The sequence below is a fragment of the Mauremys reevesii genome, linkage group 10 (genome assembly GCF_016161935.1).
Source record: "Mauremys reevesii isolate NIE-2019 linkage group 10, ASM1616193v1, whole genome shotgun sequence".
NCBI lineage: Eukaryota > Metazoa > Chordata > Testudines > Geoemydidae > Mauremys > Mauremys reevesii.
In genome coordinates this window covers 39,578,428-39,599,651 of record NC_052632.1, presented here as the reverse complement: position 1 = coordinate 39,599,651, position 21,224 = coordinate 39,578,428, and the positions used below count along the sequence as shown (strand labels likewise).

Below are 21,224 nucleotides of genomic sequence, written 5' to 3'. Positions count from 1 at the left end.
CATTTTAATAGGAAAAAATAGTCCTTATAAAAATGGAAGTGATGGGAGAAAAAAATAATGAAAAAATTCAAGGTAAGTTATCTGTGGGGAAATAATTTAGAATACAAATATTTAATGGACGGGAGAAACCTGTGTGTGACAACAAAGTAAATTGGACCTGAGACTGCAGTGCAATATGGTTGTGCAAAATAAAATTAAAAATTCCTGGACTGTGTCTGTTATAGACTAGAAGGTGTAGACATTAAGGAGACGGTATTATTAAGAGTGTACATAGATATAACTAAGATTAATGAGATAAAAATACAGGGACTCTTTAGGCAGAGATCTTAGATTCAGGAGGGGGAGTGCTCCACAATCAAATTCCTGGACTGTTTGTGAGAGTATACACAAGAGAGGTGTACAGGTATTGAGGGAGTTTTGGTGTCTTCTGTTGGCTTCTTAATTGATCATTAATGCCAGAAAACATTGAGTTTGTACATTTTAAATACAGAAACATCAGGAAGTGAAAGTTATGGCTCATATATCATTCTTAATTCATCCATAGGGCACATACATTTGATATTTTGGATTATTGATTAGACTGTTAAATGTTACTTTACTACACAGCGTATTCCATGTGGGAAGAGTCATTACCACTATAAATCCATTAATATTTGCTTCCAGAGTTTGAGGTTTTAAAGATCAGCCATTTTTAAGGTGTGACCCATCCCACCTACCAAAAGACAAAAAGGAAAAACAAATGTGAATAACTGTTTATAAAGGTGAGAAAAGCTATTTTACTTATCCACTAACTTAACTGCTCCTTAAAAATAATTTTAAAATGGCTGAACAGATTTCACAAACTTTCCAGAAAAATTCTATTTTTGGCAAAGCCCCAGTATGGAAAGTTACAGCAGTAAAACAGAATTCTGCTTTTTTCCATTAAAATTATGAAAGAGTGAAAATGGGGTTATAAATTTTGCCTCCCTAATTCGGAGTTTTGGTTCATACACAATACTTCTGGCTGTTCTCTGACCTACACTGTTAACTAAGACAATACTCCTGTAAATAACCTTGGCTGTGTATACTAGTTTCTAGGATATAACTCTATATAAACCCGAGCTACATACAATAATCTTCAGAAGTTCGAGAGCCACAAGACACGCACAACCTGCCCCAGAGGGCAGTGCCTGCTGGGGCACGGGTCTTGTGCCCTGATGCCCCCTGCAGGGCTAAAGCCCCTAGTACCACCACCCTGCTGCAGGATATAAACCCCAATCGCCCCCCGCAGTCTGGTGGGTGAAGAATGGGGTGGGGTGGAGGGGAGGGGGTGTAGAGGGCTTCACCAGCCACTATTTATAAACAAGTCAAATACATTTATTTTTCAGTACAACCATGTAAATTACTTTTGTTGAGTCACACTCTGGAGCTTTTGCTTTGGACATCTGGGACAGGTCCGGGTTTTTGATGCCATGCATGAGGCTGATGTGATTCTCCAGCATGGAAGGCTGAGAAAATGTTTGATTTTCGTCTGTGCAGAACCTTAAAAAGCATAAAGGAAGAAAGTTACTAGTGAAGTGAAAAGCACACATCTGCTGATTTAATTTCAGGCAGCCTATTGGTAATGCAGAATTGTGAGCCAGTAAGAAATGTCACTGGCTACAGATGGGTGTTTTTAGTCTCTGAATTCTGACTAATCAGATTATCTCAGAAGATGCAGGAGTGCTCCATACACTACATAGCATTTTATTATTTATTAGCATCTCTGACAAAATAATTCATCTACTTAAAGTTAAGTTTGCTACAGTAAGTAATAAAGCAAGATTCCCAAGTATGAAAGGTACAGAAATTACAAATAATGAGTATCAGAGGGGTAGCCGTGTTAGTCTGTATCCACAAAAACAAAGAGGAGCCCTGTGGCACGATAACCCATTCTTTTATATTCCAGTAGCAAACTAGAGGCCCCAACTGAGATCAGGGCCCCACTGTGCTAAGTCCTGTACAAACCGTCCTTGCCTCAAAGCATTTACAATTGATAATGATCGGCTGCCATGATGAATTGGAGGAACCATCTGTGAGCAAGGTGTACTGTGATGTGAAAATAGTGACTTGTAGGTTGAGGGCTGAGAACCAGCCTCCCTGTTCCAGTGCTGGGATAATGATGGAGAGGGTAACCATCTTGAAGCATTGCAGTTTGACAAACTTGTTTAGGTTTCACAGGTCAAGGATCGGTCTCCACCCACCAGATTTCTTTTGGATCAGAAAATAATGGGAGTAAAACTCCTTCCGTCTCTGCTGGGATGGGACTGACTCTATAGCTCCCAGTTGCAGGTGGTTTATTTCTTCTTGTAGAATGTGTATGTGAGAAGGGATCCTGAAGAGGGACAGGAAGGGAGCATGGGTGGGTGGGATAGATAGGAATGGGATGGATTATCCTTCCTTGATGATCTTTAGATCCCACTTGCCCAAGGTAATTAGCTGCCATGATGGAAAGAAAGGGTCTAGAGGGTCGCCAAACTGGTGGGATGTTGCAGATAGTTTTTCCTGACTGGAACGGGGGAGGGTTCTCAGGCCTTAACCACACCTTCAAAATTGTTTGGCCAAAGATGTGTGAGAGGTAGCCCCTTGAGGAGTCATATGTCTGCGCTTGGTAGGGGGTTTCTGTCTAAGTCTTTTGATGTTGTATTGTTGATAGGGAGTGTACTGTGGTCGTCAGGATTACAAGGGAGGTTGGTATTTCCCCAGTTGACTCTTCAGCGCTAGTGTGTAAATGCCGAGAGAGTGGAGAGTTGCTAGAGAGTCCTTAAGGGAGTGTAGAGATTCATTTGTATGCACTGCAAATAATTTTGGGCTCTCAAAGGGTAGGTTCTCGACAGTGGTTTGTACCTTCTTAGAGAGGCTGGAGAGGTGCAGCCAGGATGCCCGCCTCAGGACTATGGCAGTTACGATGGAATGGGCAGCAGTATCCGTGAAGTCATAGAATCTCAGGGTTGGAAGGGACCTCAGGAGGTCATAAAGCTTGTAAAGCTCTATGGGCCAAAAGATATCCTTTGGATACGAGTGCCTGGAGTTGCTCCTTTTTGTCATCAGGAAAGTCTTGGCAGAGTTTCTGTATTTTGGAATAGGACCAATCGCTTCCAATCCCTGTCATAAGGGGTGGATCAAGCTTGGCATTGACAAGTAAGGAATTTGGAGTGGGGTGAGGAAAAAATTCCATGTCCTTTGTGGGAACATAATATTTTTTGTCTGACCACTTGCAGGTCAGTGGGATGGACGCTGGGGTCTGCCATAGCACCCTGGCAGGGTAGAGAAGGGCCTCATTGACTGGGAGGGCTATTTTGGAGGATGAGGATGTCTGCGGGATGTTGAGCAGTTTATACTGTTGTTCTTTCACTTCCTCCAAAGGAATCTGGCGGGAGTCTGCTATCCTGCAAAACAATTCCTGAATGTGTTTAAAGACGTCGGCTGACAGAGGGGGTGGAGCCATGATAGCCACATCAGGGAAGAGGAGGAGAAATGGAGTGGCAGTGGAACTTCTTCCTCCGTTTTTTCCTTCCTCATCCACTATAGGGAGAAGCTCAGTCTCTGGTGATCGAGAGACCAATCAAGATGCCGAATGTGTAGGCTTTTGGCTTTCCTCTATAGGAGGCTTCCCGAACTGTGCTCTGTGCATAGCCCACGGATCCCAGTATGGCCAATCTGAAGGGAGTGGCATCTGGAGTTGCATCCATGGCAGTCCGTACCAGGGCCCAAGTGGGGATATGTAGAGGACTCCTTTTCTGTCTGTCCCGAGTATGAGGTTGGGACGGAGTATTCTTTCTTTTTTTCCTTGCTCGGGAAGGGGGGTGTCCTCTTCGGAGGAGAAAAAGAGCAATGCTGTGATTTTGGAGAAGTGGACAGAAGTGGAGGGAGACTGTTTGAATAGTGGTGATACAAGCAGGTCCTTTGGGTATCTGAACTCCTGGGGAGGAGGAAGGAGCATCACTGGCACCAGTGGATGTATTGGTGCAAAGGGAGAGGTACATTCTCTTGAGCACTTGTAGTGGGGCGGCTGCCCACTCCTGGAGAACAGGGTTAAAAGAAGCCAAGCTAGGCTGATTGGGGAAGCAGCCACATGTGTGGCCAACTCAGTTAGGGCCCAGTTGGCTCTGCTAAGAGGGCTGGGGGCCAGGAGCTGAAAGAGTCTCTCTCTAGCTGTGGAGAGTGAAGGACCTAGCTGCCAGGGAGAAAAGGGTACCTCGAGCGGAGCAGGGCTGGAGAAAGGCTAGAGGAGCTGGGGAGCTCCAACCTGGCAACTCCCCAGGCTGTGGCCTTGGTAAAGGCCTGTGCTGGTACTGGGGCTGGGAGGTGCAGCCCAGAGATAGGCAGAGGCAGCTGGTCCAACCCCTTTGCCAATGATAAGTGGCCTTTTACAGACTGCAGTTGCCCCGGTGAGTGGGGGCTAGATGTCAACTGGCAGTAACCATGGAGGCAAGGTGGATTTAGAGGGTTGGGGGTTCCCCTGGGAGGGGAGACCCAGAGCGGGGGTATTGCTGGGGCAGAACTCTGAGGTAAGGAGCACCAGGATCTAGGAGGGACATGGGGAACCTAAGCCTGCAGAGGGCGCTCAGGGCTGGACAAGAGCTAATTCCCAGGATGATCAGCAGGAGGCGCCACACTGGAGAGTCTTGCTTCGCTACAGCACCAGAAGATGGACTCAAGGACTTGCTTGGTGCTGGCAGTTTTGTTGGCGCTGGAATAGACGTTGGCACTAGTAGAACTGTCGGTTCCGGTGGTTTTGTTGGTGCCATGATGACCAAAGTTGACCTGGTTGGGGCAGTCGACACCATTCTTGAAGCTCTTGTGCCTCGGTCTTTGGTGCTGAGAGACAGTGCTGATGGCTGTAGGTCTGCAAGCTTAGGGTCTTTAGACCTTTGTTTAGCTCCGGTACTGGAGGTATTCAGACAGTCTCTGGAGTTATGTCTCCTCTCTGAGGATACTGAGACAACTGACTTCGCAGGGGATGGTATTCTTCTGGGCATGCCTCAGAGGATGAGGGAACCACTTCTATCCATCAGCGTGGGAGATAATAGATTTTCTTTTAGAAGGATGTGGCGAATGAGGGTCAGTGGACAACATAGCAGAGTGTGAGAACCATGCAGAGGAAGTGTCCAGACCAGGGTCCGATGCTGGACACAATGATCTCTCTATGAGGAGAAAGGTTCCAGTTATGGTGGCATTTTGTAACGTGCGTACTTTCCCCATTGGACTGAGTCCCTAGTCACAACTATAATCTTCTGAACAGCCATCAGATGGCAATAACTGTCATTCACTGCCAAACTACTTAGCTACATTCAAAGTGATGAAGTAGAGATGAAAGACCCAGAATCCCAAAATCTCCTGAAGCATCTCATCCCTAAAAAGATCCAATGGGTCCAAGGATTCTTCACTATTCTGAAGCAGTCACTTACATTTGTGTAAAGTGGGTATAAAATGTTCAGATTAACTGTTATATAGATTAACTGATTTTCCACAAGTGTACCTGACTACACAGGGTACAAGGCCATGGAGTGTTAGCCCCCCCACAAGTTAGGTTAGTCTATACCATATTATACGAATCCCTGGTTAGTTGTAAGAGCTGAAGTGACTTTTATTTTCCCTGAGTTCTGTTCACTCATGCTAAGCTACATCCAACAATACCCTGCAATAGTACAACTGACCATAAGCCTATAGGAAACTTGTCAAACTCAAGGTATCTTAATTTTATGTCTTAGTACAAGCTAGGGAGGTACCTTCACAGACCAGTACCTGGAATCTAATGTCCAAAACAAAAATAAAGAAAGGTACAGAACAAGTACATTGTGGGGGAGGGATAGCTCAGTGGTTTGAGCATTGGCTTGCTAAACCCAGGGTTGTGAGTTCAATCCTTGAGGGGGCCATTTAGGGAACTGGGGTAAAAATCTGTCTGGGGATTGGTCCTGCTTTGAGCAGGGGGTTGGACTAGATGACCTTCTGAGAGCTCTTCCAACCCTAATCTTCTATGATTCTATGAAGTTAAGGAAATGGGATAAAATGATGTAATGGGATAAGAGTTTTGTAACTTGTAAAATCATCCTATAAATACTCGTAGCTGAAATGTGTAACTTTGGGAGCATTCCATCTATGTAAGATGAGGGTAACAGCGCTGCACAAGACAGCTTCCCAGAGACTGGTATCACATTGAACCTTTTCCCTGTACTATAGTATTATTGAGTTTTAGCCATAAACCTGACTGATACTGGCTATTTGGACTCTTGAATATCAGGGTGGATAAAAATCAATTATTTAAAAAAATTAATACATTTAAAAAAATGTTTTTATTTAAATCAGATTTTTTTTGATAAAATGCTTTTTGAGGGGAAAAAGCAATCTAATCATAGTTTTAATTAAGATACATTATAGATCAATTATATCTCATCATGGAATAGGGATTATAAATTCTAATTCTATAGTATGAGACGATACATTTGTGTAATGTTTAAGAAAAGTTTTGTAAATGAGTTCCAATAGTTCATGGATTAGGGACCCAGATATAGATTGGGAAACAAATGCTAGTAATAATAATAGGGCTCAGCTTTTCCTAGACATGATAGCTGATGAATTCCTTCATCAAGTAGTTGCTGAACCGACGAGGGGGGATGCCATTTTAGATCTGATTTTGGTGAGTAACGAGGACCTTGTTGAGGAAATAGTTGTAGGGGACAACCTTGGCTCGAGTGATCATGAGCTAATTCGTTTCAAAATAAATGGAAGGATAAACAAAATTGCATCTGAGACCAAGGTTTATGATTTCAAAAGGGCTAACTTTACTAAATTAAGGCGACTAGTTAGGGAAGTGGATTGGACTAACATATTTAGGGATCTAAAGGCGGAAGACGCCTGAGGTTACTTCAGGTTGAAGTTGCAGGAGCTGTCAGAGGCCTGTATCCCGAGAAAGGGAAAACAGTTCGTAGGTAGCAGTTTTAGACCGAGCTGGATGAGCAAGCGTCTCAGAGGGGTGATTAAGAAAAAACAGAAAGCGTACAAGGACTGGAAAATGGGAGGGATCAGCAAAGAAACCTACCTTATTGAGGTCAGAGGGTGTAGGGAAGCAGTGAGAAAGGCAAAGAGCCGGGTGGAGATGGACCTAGCGAAGGGGATTAAAACCAATAGCAAAAGGTTTTTTAGCCATATAAATAGGAAGAAAACCAAGAAGGAAGAAGTGGGACCGCTTAAAACTGTAAACGGAGTGGAGATTAGGGATAATCTTGGCATGGCACAATATCTAAACGAATATTTTGCCTCAGTCTTTAATGAGGCTAATGAAGGGCTAAGAAATAGTGGTAGAGGGACTGACGGGAATGAAGATATGGGGGTAGACATTACGGTATCTGAGGTAGAAGCCAAACTTGAACAGCTTAACGGAAGTAAATCAGGGGGCCCGGATAATCTTCATCCTAGAATATTAAGGGAATTGGCGAGTGAAATTGCAAGCCCGTTAGCGATGATTTTTAATAAATCTCTAAACTCGGGGGTTGTACCGTTTGACTGAAGATTAGCTAATATAGTTCCTATATTCAAGAAGGGGAAAAAAAGTGACCCAGGTAAGTACAGGCCTGTTAGTTTAACATCTGTAGTATGCAAAGTCATGGAAAAATTTTTAAAGGAGAGAGTGGTTACGGACCTTGAGGCCGATGGCAACTGGGACAAATTACAGCATGGTTTTACGAAAGGTAGATCGTGCCAAACCAACCTGATCTCCTTCTTTGAGAAAGTAACAGATTTTTTAGACAAGGGAAATGCAGTGGATCTAATATATCTTGATTTCAGTAAGGCGTTTGATACGGTACCGCATGAGGAATTACTGGTTAAATTGGAAAAGATGGGGATCGAAATGAAAATCCAGAGGCGGATAAGGAGCTGGTTAAAGGGGAGACTGCAGAGGGTCATATTGAAGGGTGATCTGTCGGGTTGGAGGGGGGTTACCAGTGGAGTTCCTCAAGGTTCGGTTTTGGGTCTGATTTTATTTAATCTATTTATCGCTGACCTCGGAACCAAAAGTAGGAGTGGGCTGATAAAGTTTGCGGATGACACCAAGTTGGGAGGTATTGCAAATTCGGAAAAGGATCGGGATATCCTCCAGGGAGATTTGGATGACCTTGTAAACTGGAGTATTAGTAACAGGATGAAATTCAATAATGAGAAGTGTAAGGTTATGCATTTAGGGATGACTAACAAGAATTTTAGTTATAAGCTGGGGACGCACCAGTTGGAAGTAACGGAGGAGGAGAAGGACCTAGGAGTCCTGGTTGATCGTAGGATGACTATGAGTAGGCAATGTGATGTGGCCGTTAAAAAAGCTAATGCAGTCTTGGGATGCATTAGGCGAGGTATTTCTAGTAGAGATAAGGAGGTGCTAGTCCCATTATATAAGGCGTTGGTGAGACCTCATTTGGAGTATTGTGTGCAGTTTTGGTCTCCCATGTTTAAGAAGGATGAATTCAAACTGGAACGGGTACAAAGAAGGGCCACTAGAATGATCCGAGGAATGGAAAGCCTGTCGTATGAAAGGAGACTTGAGGAGCTCGGTTTGTTTTCCTTAACCAAAAGAAGGATAAGAGGAGATATGATTGCACTCTTTAAATATATCAGAGGGATAAATACCAGGGAAGGAGAGGAATTATTTCAGCTCAGTGCTAATGTGGACATGAGGACAAACGGATATAAATTGTCAGGAAATTTAGGCTTGAAATTAGACGAAGGTTTCTAACCATCAGAGGAGTGCAATTCTGGAACAGCCTACCGAGGGAAACAGTGGGGGCGAAGGACCTCCATGACTTTAAGATTAAGCTGGATAAGTTTATGGAGGGGATGGTATGATAGGATAACGGGTTTAGTCAATAGGTCAATAACGTGCCACACTGGTAATTAGTACAAAGGGTCAATGTTGGGATATTGTTAGCCTTTTCCAGAGGGTCTGGCTGGAGAGTCTTGCCCACATGCTCGGGGTTCAGCTGATCGCCATATTTGGGGTCGGGAAGGAATTTTCCTCCAGGGCAGATTGGCAGTGGCCCTGGAGGTTTTTCGCCTTCCTCCAAAGCATGGGGCAGGGGTCGCTTGCTGGTGGATTATCTGCTACTTGAAGTCTTTAAATCATGATTTGGAGCATTCAACAGCAGAGTCAAGGGAGAGAATTAGTTCAGGAGTGGGTGGATCGGCTTATGTGGCCTGCATCTTGCAGGAGGTCAGACTAGATGATCATAATGGTCCCTTCTGATCTTGAATTCTATGATTCTATGATTCAATCTTACTGGGTTCCAGGGGCTTCTGTATAGGTTATTTAGGTTAATCTTTCTATCTGCCCAATGGGGCACAGTCTAGAAGATACCATCAGAGATGCTTAGTTTTGCAGTTCTCAAACTGTGGATTTGTGTCTCCAGAGATAACATGCTTGTTAACAGCAAAAATGTTTTTAAATAAATAAATAAATACAGAGAGGTGAGAAATAACAGACCTCAACCCTATTGTCCGTCTGCACATTTGTGTACACAGAGTCAATCCCTTACCTCTCTCTAAAAGTGCAAAGTTTCAAAAAGTTCAATGAACAGAAGATTGTTGGGGGCGGAATAGAGCTGGACAAGGAGAAGAAGTCTGGAGATAAATGTGAGAACGGAGGAACAGGCAGTAGAAACAAAAGTGAAACTGTTTGAGCAGCATATTCCAGAAGTCTTGAGGTCTTTCTGAGTGTTGCCTTCATTGATTTGAGATCTCCCATACCATTCTCTCACTAGAAAGGAAAATCTATAATGGCAGCAGGCAGTAAAAGAGACCCAGTTTGGGAATATTTTAATGAAGTTCCTCTCCCTGTGGGTAAGAGAGGCATGCGTGCAAAATACAAACAGTGCAACAAAGAAATGCAAGGCCTGGTTTCCCAAATGAAACATCATCATGAGAAGTGTTCCTTCTCAGGAGGAAGCTGTGTTGACAATGATGAAAGGAACAGGTCTGTACATGCAGGTTCTTCGGGTTGGTAAACTTTTTATTTCATACTTCTTTCTTAAGGACTGCCTGTCTTCCTTCTGAACTATTACTGAATTCTCATGTTTGAGCAAAAAATATAATTGTTTCTCTATGGTACTATTATTTTAGATGCAGTTGTAATAAAAAAAATAAATAGCTGAAATAGGCAGATCTTCCTTTTACAATTTCACCTTTAAAGTAGTACTGAGTGCCACTGAATGCAATAAGTAATACTAAATGAGCAATATAGTAATAATAGTTAAATAACTGCATTGACTTATTTTGTTTAGGAGAATCCATCCTCAACATACAGGATTCTGAAGACTATCCACTTTCAAGATCACCATCATTTTCTATAGTTTCCGAGTTATCTGCCAATGATAATGTTTCAGTCACATCATGTATGTCACATAGCCACAGTACATCACTTGTAGCAAAAAGGAAAAAAAAATCTCCATCACGCAGAAACCACCATAGATAAGTTTGTGATAAGAACCAGCAGATTACAAAATGAGGTCATTGATGAAAAAATTGCCCCCCCCCCTTTTTTGGCAACAAACTCTCCTTTCTGTATAATTGAGAACCCACACTTCATTAACATGGTTCAGTCATTAAGACCAGGATACAGTCAACCCACCAGAGCAGATGTTGCAGGCAAATTGCTAGATAAAGTGTATGAAAGAGAAATTGAGCAGTGTACAAAAGGTCTAGAGGGTAAAATTGTTAACCTGAGTCTTGACGGGTGAAGCAATGTCCACAATGATCCTGTTGTATGTGCTTGTGTGACAACAGAAGAAGGGAATGTCTTCCTTACAGAAACAAATGATACACCAGGAAATCCACACACAGCAGAATACTTACAAGTAGCAGCAGTAAAAGCTATAACAAACTATGAAAAAAAATTCAAATGTCTAGTATGCAGCTTGGTCATAGACAATGCTGCAAATGTATCCAAGATGAGAAGAAATTATTTAGAAGAGAGTCCAAAGCTAACAACATACGGTTACTGTGCTCATTTGATGCACCTCCTAGCTAAAGACTTCAGTGTTCCAGAAATAAAGGGCTAACGTTGAAATTACAAAATACTTTCGTAACAACCACTTTGCAGCAGATGCTCTGAAAAAAGTGGGAGGAACCAAGCTAACTCTCCCACAAGACATGCGATGGAACTCAGTAGTGGACTGTTTTGTGCACTATATCAAGAACTGGCCTAATCTGATGATAGTTTGTGAAGAAAATCGTGAAAAAATAGATGGCACGGTCACAACCAAAGTTCTCAACATTGGGCTTAAGAGAAATGTTGAACACATGCTGAGTACCCTGAAGCCTATTTCTGTAGCCTCAAACAAAATGCCCGGAAATAGCTGCTTTATTGCTGACGCTGTTGAAATTTGGAAGGAACTGAGTGAGATCTTAAAAAAAGAAATACGCAATGACAGAGTTAAATTACAAGCTTTAAAAAAAACAAAAAACGAATGGGACAAGCACGGTCGCCAGCTCATTTTCTTGCAAATATTCTCAATACTCAGTACCAGGGTCAAACCTTAACCGCTGAAGAAGAGGAGCTGGCTATGACATGGATATCCAGCAATCATCCCTCCATGATGCCAACTATAAGGGTGAACCATTCAAGAAATATGTTTGCTGATGATTTTTTAAAGAAAGTCACACCAGTGAACTGGTGGAAGTCACTTAAGCAACTTGGATTCAGAGTCTGTTGAAGTGATAATCTCACTTTTAACAGCAGTAGCTTCTTCTGCCTGTGTAGAAAGAATATTTTCTCCCTTTGGACTAATTCATTCCAAATTGAGAAATCGTTTGGGACCTGAAAAAGCAGGAAAGCTTGTTTTTCTTTTCCAGATTATGAACAAACAGGAAAATGAAGGTGAAGACGACTGAGTTAGCTGCAGAAGCCAATATTGTAAGTTGTTCATGTTGAGCTGGCTGACAATCAATTTTTTTTTTAATATTTCATTTAACTATTTCAGTTAAAAAGAATTTTAACAAAAATAAACCTGGTTTTAAAAAACTTGAAAATTTAACTAAATTCAAAAATTCATATGCTTGTTTTGTTAAAATATTATATGTTTGCTGTTGAAGAAAATAATCCAGAATATTTAAATTGTTTTAGTTAAATAAAACAATTTAAATGACTGTCTGGTGATGTTCTCCTTCTAATCTAGCATGGCAAGAAAATCCTCCAAATATTAATGATTAGCCTGTTGAATTGGAGATAGTTCACCTCCCAATGACTACATAAATATCTGCTTCAATTACCTTTGGTAAATGAAATAACCAAACAATCATTCATTTTCTGATATAGCTGTAAAACTAATCTGAAAAGTTTTCAAAATAAATCACTTAAAAAAACATATAGTGTGTACCTTCTAAAAATGAAACCTACATCTCTCTCTGAGTTGTGAAGAATATATATTAAGGTTATAACAACCAACAAGAATGCACTTTTATGTAGAAATCCATGATTAAATCAAGTCTTCCTGACTAGTGATTTAAATCATGATTGATTGATTTAAATCATGATTGAAGACTTAAATCAAATCTAACCTGCTGAATATATTTCATAATGAACCAAAGGGTGGCCAAGCAATTGACCATACAATTTATCAAAAGGAGAATCAGGCCAAGTGTTTCACTGGTCATTCTGCTGGTGAGAGACTGTACTCTCAGATACACCTACAGAACTCAGTTTTAAACCTCACCCCAAGTCTCCAGGAAAATTGCAATCAAAAAGTCACTCATGTCTAACCTATTCCTCTTCTTACTCTTCCTCCAGTGTAATCGGAGAAAATAAACAAGGAAGTGTTATTTACTCCTACTTATAACACAAGAACTAGGGGTCACCAAATGAAATTAATAAGCAGCAGGTTTAAAACAAACAAAAGGAAGTATTTCTTCACACAATGCACAGTCAACCTGTGGAACTCTTTGCCAGAGGATGTTGTGATGGCCAAGACTATAACAGGGGTCAAAAAGGAACTAGATAAATTAATGGAGGATAGGTCCATCAATGGCTATTAGCCAGGAGGGCAGGGATGGTGTCCCTAGCCGCTGTTTGCCCAACGCTCGGAATGGGTGACAGAGGATGGATCATTTGATGGTTACCTGTTTTGTTCATTCCCTCTGGGGCACCTGGCATTGGCCATTGTCGGAAGACAGGATACTGAGCTAGAAGGACCTTTGGTCTGACCCTGTAGGGCCATTCTTACGTTATGTTCTTATGTAATTTACATTCTAGGGTAGACAGGAGCAGACATGATCTATTACAAAGGGCTTTTAAACATGAAAGATGGACTAATCTGTGGGAAAGCTTGGAAAGCAGTGTTGGGTACTCACCAGCAAGTATAAACTTTCTTTGCTGTGTCATGATTATTGCGAATGTGTCTGCCCAGACTGCTGAAGTCGTTGAACGAATGCTCACACTGCCGACAGGGATATCTCTTCACAGACTAGCAGAAGAACAGAAACATCTTTTAACAACAGAAGCCAGCTAGCTTCTTTTGTCTACTTGACTCAAATGAAGGGATGAATAGCAAGGGAGCAGCACAGTGCCTACCCCCAGAGAGAAATCCCTTTAACTGAGGTACCTCAAAAGAACAATTTCAAGGTTTTTGGGATCTCCAAATTAACCAGCCTGAAAGTGGGCTGTCCTCATTGATCTCAACTTTAAACAGGTAAAGATCGGAAGCAGCTCGAGAACAATCTTGCTCTTTTTTAAAAAAAAAATAATGTATAATTAATTCTGCTACTGGGTACTGATCTAACTCTCTTCACTTCTTGGTGACCAGAAGAAACCCCCTCTCTCTTCAGGAGCATGAGGATGAACGGATTACAGTTTCCTCCTTAAGAACAGAAGGCCGCCCTTACTGCTGAAGGAGGAAGATCTGGTGTAACTAGAAGACCTGTAGGGATAGGAGACCATTATCTGCAAGCCGAGACAGCCACCTTGGAGTCAGGAGAAAAGGTCCTTGACAGAAAAAGAGGCTGACTTCACTATAGGATCCTACATTAAATTAATCCACTGACCACCACTGCACTCCTGTGCCCATCCTACACCCAGTCCTCTCAGAACTATGTACTTCTCTGGTCCCCACTAGCTCTTTCTGCTAATGCTGGGAGGAGAGAAGTACTAAGTACCACCTTCTCCTGTCTCCTCCCTTCTCAGAGCAGGGTATGAAAGCAGGCACTGGCAAGACTCAAAACCACCTACCCATTTTCTTCTCCCAACAGCAGCACCTGGAAAAACAGCAGGCCCTAGGTAGCATTAGCATCACACTATGAGCCATATTAATTAATGACTCCAAATCCCTCTATACGTTTGTTTTCTATCTGGCTTCCTTCACGGTGTAAATGGGATTACACCCTTGTTATCATCTGCATTTGCCAGAGTTAAATCTCATCACATACATGCAATAGCTCATTTCTTTAAAAAAATAAATAAATAAATAAAAATAAAAAATCTTCAGTACTTAACGAGTACTTTCATTCCCCACACTGTGTTTATCAACTAGGATAATCTACCACTCCATCTTTCCCCTTCTTGTATTTATGAAATGGGACAATTCAGACTTTCATGGCTGCTGTTCACAGGGCTCCAGTTACGTGTGACTCAACACATTAATGACTCAGTACATTTACGCTGAGGTATTAAGAGTTTGGCTGTACACGAAAACCTGGCCTATGTTTTGTCAATGAGCTGGTGCTAGCCCTGAAAAGCCCATTCTGACACCAATCTGTGCAAAAACCCATGTCAATGCAACACAAGATGTTAGGCATACAAAAGTCCGAAAATTCAGATTTATGGTTCCTACAGCAACCTCACCTCTGCATCTTGCACAAATTCATTACAACAGTCTCTCAGGGTTAGATACCTAACAGCAGACAATTCCTCATACTATTTAGCAAATAATAAAATATATCGAGGAAGTGCCTTTTCCCCTTCATCTTTAAATGCATATATCGATGGAGTCCAGTCTCCATCTAAACTACAATGCTGCTTCCAATTACTTTTACTCAAATTGCTATCTATGTTGTGCTGAGTTGGTTAACAGAGTGGAACTGCTATTGTCATGGCCAGATCACAGTTCTAAGCGAAGAGTATTGGCAGCTGCTGAGGGAAACCACAAACACAATCCAACAGCAATCAATACAAAACCTGGAATCCCAGCCAGCGTAGCTGTCATACCAGTGACTGGGAACAGATACAGCTCTCCATTCACTTACCAAAGTATGTGGAAAAGGAAATTGGATGTGACATGCAGTGAGGGAAGGAGCAGAGGAAAGGGTGATGTGCCAAAGTATAAATCAGGGGTAGGCAACCTATGGCACGGGTGCCGAAGGTGGCAAACGTGCTGACTTTCAGTGGCACTCACACTGCACAGGTCCTGGCAACTGGTCCAGGAGATCTGCATTTTAATTTAATTTTAAATGAAGCTTCTTAAACATTTAAAAAACCTTATTTACTTTACATACAACAGTAGTTTAGTTATATATTATAGACTTATAGAAAGAGACCTTCTAAAAACATTAAAATGTATTACTGGCACGCGAAACCTTAAATTAGAGTGAATAAATGAAGACTCGGCACACCACTTCTTGAATAGTATCATTTATACCAGGGATTGGCAACCTTTCAGAAGACCCAATATGCTTGCAGCAAGTCAGGTCAATGTTTTGTTTCTGGCTATGCTCTCACTCCAACAGCTACTGGGTTTCTATTTGATCGAAATATTAATGACTAGTAGTTCTATTGCGAAAAGCTTATAAATAGGAAGAAACATGCCTGAAATACTTAGTCCTGCCATGAGTGCAAGGGACTGGATTAGATGACCTCTTGAGGACCCTTCCAGTTCTATGATTCTATAACAGGTTTCATTTGGCTCCTTACCTTTCCATGGATTTTCTTCATATGGGACACATAGTTTTCCCGATCAGGGTTCCATTGTGAACACTCCCTACAAGTCCAACCAACACTTTTTAAGATGGGTTTTGATTCTGAGTTGTGTTCCACTCTTGTGTCCTTCCTTGGCAAAGTGGTATGGGAAGTACCATTGGCTACTGACAACTCCTTTGGTGGTGTAAGAACTTGACTGCTGGATGTTGTCTGAGGCTTCGGTCGAAGGTTAGAGACATCCTCAGGATATGGGGGGACCCCATGAACAGCCTGATTAATAATAAGGGAATTGAGCATCAGAATCAAATACAGTTCAAATAACATAGCACTGAGGTGCTCCTAAATCCCCACCAAGCTTCTGCCCCTGAAATAGGCTAGAAAGATCTGTCTGACAGAAGAGTTGTTCGAGTAGCATTGCTAAAAATTTATGATAATCCAACGCTTCTATATTTGGATCCCTTTCTTGAGATCTTTAACATGCCTTACGAACATGAATACATTCATCCCCACTACCCTGCTAGATAGGTCAGTGTTGTTATACCATTTTTAATAGGAGAAAATTCAGGCACATAGAAGTGCAGTGACTAGAGTGCAGAGCCAGTAAAAGAACCCGGATCTCATAACTCCCAGTCTTGTGCCTTAATCATTCATTCAAAGGCACAAAAGGTCTTAAAAAATTGATTCCATTATCTAATCAGCAAGCAAAAGCACTTAACAATAGTTAGCTAACAGTACAAACAACATTTGGAAAGATCGTTAAGTGGCCTGCCGAGACCCTCAGCAATTTTCAAGTGGTCTGCGGAAAAAAAGGTTTGAGAACCACTGCCATACAGTATGAACAACCTTGAACAACTTGCCAGGTGCATTATGGGTCTGGGGATTTGCCATTCCCCATGTAATGTGATGAACCAATACATACAAAATATGATGACCAAACCCCTTCTTTTTATGTAAATGTAATGTACAAGGAACATAATCACAGAAAATATGAAATACCAGTAGAAACAGATGTTTCTAAATGGAATAGGTTTCCCACTTTTCAATCTGTCCTCATTAGCTCTTTAAAATCTTCCCTCTTAGTTACACATGAAACATTTAAAACATTTACACTTTTTTTGCTTCAATATAAATCAACTGCCCCAACCACAAACCCTTTTTTTTTTTTTTTTTTTTTAAATACCTTGTCTCAATAGATAGAACAAACAACAGATGAGGTACCTGGCTGTATCATTACCTGATCTACCTAAAAATGTCAGTGCTGTAAAAAGAGAGGTTACCAATCTTGTCTAGTAACTGGAGTTCTTTGAGATGTGTGGTCCCTGGGTAGTATTCTACTGTGAGGGTATGCATGTCTTCCATGCACCTGAGACAGGAAGATTTTTGCATGCAGTGTCTGTTAGTCTATACTGGCAAGCAAAAGGCAAAACTTTTTGTTGTTCAGGAGGTGTTAAATAAACACAAAACCAAAAGTTTTGTTAACGACAAGCGCTGGTGTGAATAGCGCTTTGTCAGCAGGAGCGCTCTCTTGCCAACAATGCTAATGCTGCTCATTGGGGGTGGAAGTTTTTGTCGAGAAGAGAGCTCTCTCCTGCCGACAAACAGTGGCTACCCTGCATGCCTTTTGGCAGCATGGCTGTAACAGTACAGTTGTGTTGCTAAAAGTTGTGTAGTGTAGACATAGCTTTAGTCTATACCCACGCTCCTCCTCGCCTCATGCTCTGGATTGAGGGCAGAAGGGGTGATGTGAACCAACAGCCAAGAGGTTCTTTCTCTACCATAAGTAATAAGTACAGAATCTGAAGCAGAGAGAAAGAAGGGCGGGTAGTGCCACAAGTACTCCTGTTCTTTTAGTGGAATACAGATAGTGATCACAGAACTCAAAAACTCCACTTGCTGTAAAAGGTAAATAATGCTGCTTCTGTGAGTGCCATTCCCTATGTATATTCCACTGTGGATGACTGACAAGCAGAGCCCATTGAGGAGAAGGGTGTGAGAACCTACGCGGTACTGATGACTCAAGGACCACCGATCGAAAGGATGCATCAGCTGCAGAGGCTTGGATAGTGCATAATGTCTTGTGAAGGCATGTACAGAGCTCCATACTGTTGCCTTATAGATATCAATGAGTCACACTTCATGAAGTGAGGCTAGGGAAGCTGCCTTAACTCTGGTAGAGTGGGCCCTCACACCTGAAGGGGAGGGGTATCAGCTGACTGATGAGCAGAATACAGCTTGAAATCCACTTGGAAAATCTCTGAGAAGAGATTGCTTGTCCCTTCAACCATTCTGCCAATCCAGGCAATTTTCTAAATGAATTTGTTCTTTGTAAGTAAATGCCAATGCCCAGCACACACCCAGGGAAAAAATCTCTTCTCCTCCCTTCATTAGTCACAAGTGGCTTGGCAAAGAGAGGTATATTGTCTGGTTTAGATGAAAGGCTGATGAATTCTGGGTGTAATCTCAATGAACCTTTTCCTTACGGAAAATTGTGTAAGCTGGAGCAGCCATAAGGTCTCCTAGTTCTCCAACCCTTCTAGGTGACCTGATGGCCACTAGAAGGGAGACTTTCATAGATAGATAGGACAGCAAACATGTCAGCAATGGTTCAAACAGTTACTCGCTTAATGCTGAGAGGACCAAGTTAAGATCCCATGTGGGAGCACATTTAGCTTCAGGAGGGAAGATTCTAAATGTGATGTTTTAGAAAATGTACAGTTGCTGGATGGGTGAAAATGAATAGTTATCAAGGGAAGTGGCAGGCACTAACTGCCGCTAAGTGCAATCATAGGAAGCTAAGGGAAAGACCTGAGGTCTTCAGGGTTAGCAGATAGTCTAGAATAGTGGGAGTGTCCAGCTCTTCTGGAGACATCTGTTGATGCTGAACCCAAATAGAAAATCTCTGCTTAGCTAAGCAGAATTTTTGGTGGATTCTTTCCTGCAATTATTAAAGATGGCTTGAATTGCTATTGAACATGTCTGCTGTAGGTTCAATGCCCATCTAAGTACCAATCCTTGAGGTAGAGAGACTTCAGATTAGGATGTCTGATCTTGCCCCTGTCCTGTCTGTGTCAAGAGGTCTGGGAAAGATTGGATACTGATGGGTGGATGTGCTGATGGCTGGAGAAAGTTGGGGAACCAATACTGTCTAGGCATCTGGGAACAAGAAGGATGACCACTGCCCTATTCTGCAGAATCTTCCGGAGGGCTTGAGATAAGAGAGGAATGGTGGGAAAGGCATACCTTAAGGGTCCTGCCAATAAGATTAGAAAAGCATCCTCTTTGGAGTCCTGACCTTGCGCCCCTCTGGCACACTTTATCTTGGATTTCCTGTTTTCTCATGACTGTGATCCTAACAGCATCCTCGTGCAAGAGGGCTAGGGACTCACATATCTGGTAGTGAGTTTCAGCTGGCCTGACCAGTTCAGTGTACCCCAACTCATTAATATCATTACCTACATTTAAAAGGAGTCATGTAATATAGCAATAGGAAGCTAATAACATCGTATATACTCATTCATTAGCCCGTTCGTTTATAAGCCGACCCCCCAAGACGGTTAGGTAAAAATAGCAAAAACTGTATGACCCTTTCATAAGCCAACCCTATATTTCAGGGGTGGGCAAACTTTGACTCCTGGCTCATTAGGGTAAGCCTCTAGCGGGCCTGGACGTTTTGTTTACCTGGAGCGTTCACAGGCACAGAGGCCCTCAGCTCCATTGGCTGGGAACGGCGAACCACGGCCACAGGGAGCTGAGAGGCTCCATGCCTGTGAACACTCCAGGTAAACAAAACAACAATGTATTAGATATTCAATTCAATGATTCCATAGAGCTTAAAATCATCAAATTTTGGTGTAGACCCATTTATAAGCCAACCCCCACTCTTTGCTGTATCACTTTTTTATCAAAAATATTCAGCTTATGAACGAGTATATACAGTACTTATTAATATTACTGTGTGGTGTATGTACAGAGGACAAATTCAAAATTACAAACATATTGGGAATTACATTCTTAAAGTGTCTCTGCCAGGCAAGGCTGAAGTTACCCCACCCTAGATAAATGAATGTGATTCTGCCACCTTGAAGGTACATTGAGAGACAATGGGAATGTATTTCATAAAAGGTAAACAAAACCATGAAGTCAACAAGGGGAGGAGATAACCACTCAGCTTCATTGCAGGGGGAAGAGATTGCAAGAACAGATCAATTTGCATTTTAGCAAACACCAGCTGGGGAAGAAACCAGCATGGAATTTCCTTCATCATGAGACTCAATCTCCTTCCTCACAGCTTGAATTAACTTTACTTTGGGGGGTAACTTTCAGAAGAATCCATTTCAAAGGTGCACTGGACTATAAAAGAGAAGGGCAAAGAACCCCAAGTTGTCTTTTATCTAAGACAAGAAGAACCAAGCACTCTGGACTTTGTGGGAGAAGTAATTGTAAACGGAACTGTCAAAGCATTCCAGTGGGGTCATACAGGGTTCGGTTATTGACCCTATATTACTTCATATTTTTATCAGTGACCTGGAAGAAAATTAAATAATCACTGATAACGTTTGCAGATGACACAAACATCGGCAGAGTGGTAAATAATGAAGAGGACATGTCACTGATTCAGAATGATCTGGATCCCCTTGTAAACTGGGTGCAACCAAACAATATGCATTGTAATATGGCTGAATATAAATGTACACATCTAGGAGCAATGAATGTAGGCCATATTTACAGAATGGGAAGCAGTGACTCTGAAAAAGATTTGGGTTCGTGGTGGATAATCAGCTGAACCAGTGTGATGTTCCCAGTGTGATGGTGTGGTCAAATAGCTAATGCAAACATGGGCTAGATAGACAGGAATCTGAAGTAGGAACAGAAAGGTTATTTTACTTCTGTGTTTGGCACTGGTGCAAAAGCTGCTGAAATACTGTGTCCAGTTCTGGTGCCCACACTTAAGAAGGATGTTAATAAGTTGGAGAGGGTTCAGAGAAGAGCCACAAGAATGATTAAAGCAATAGAAAGCCTGCTTTGTAGTGATTGAATTCCTTGAGTCAGTCTGTCTATCTTGACAAAGAGAAGATTAAGAGGTGACTTGATTACAGTCTCTGAGCACCTATGTGGGGAACAATTATTTAACAACAAGCACTTCAATCTTGCAGAAAAAGCTCTAACATGATCCAATGGCTGGAAGTTTAAGCTAGACAAATTCAACCTTGAAATAAGGTGTAAATTTTTAACAGTGAGAGTAACTAACCATTGGAACAACACATCAAGCGTCATGGTGGATTCTCCATCACTGACAGTTTTAAAATCAAGATTGGAT

The 21,224-nt window shown here is 41.9% G+C and overlaps 1 protein-coding gene across 14 annotated transcripts in view; it reads right to left on the bottom strand.

The window, feature by feature from the left end:
• The window catches only part of ZNF592 (zinc finger protein 592), a 95,039-nt gene that overhangs the window by 2,474 nt on the left and 71,341 nt on the right, over positions 1-21,224 (bottom strand). For 9 of the 14 annotated variants that reach the window (XM_039492499.1, XM_039492496.1, XM_039492501.1 and 6 more), the window contains 3 exons: positions 15,902-16,177; positions 13,351-13,463; positions 1,374-1,521 (listed from right to left, as the gene is read on the bottom strand). In XM_039492499.1, coding sequence (XP_039348433.1) covers positions 1,374-1,521; positions 13,351-13,463; positions 15,902-16,177 — 537 coding nt within the window. Of the gene's footprint in view, positions 1-553; positions 713-1,373; positions 1,522-13,350; positions 13,464-15,901; positions 16,178-21,224 lie in introns of all 14 variants that reach the window. The other 5 variants (XM_039492503.1, XM_039492502.1, XR_005585660.1 and 2 more) reach the window with 4 other exon arrangements.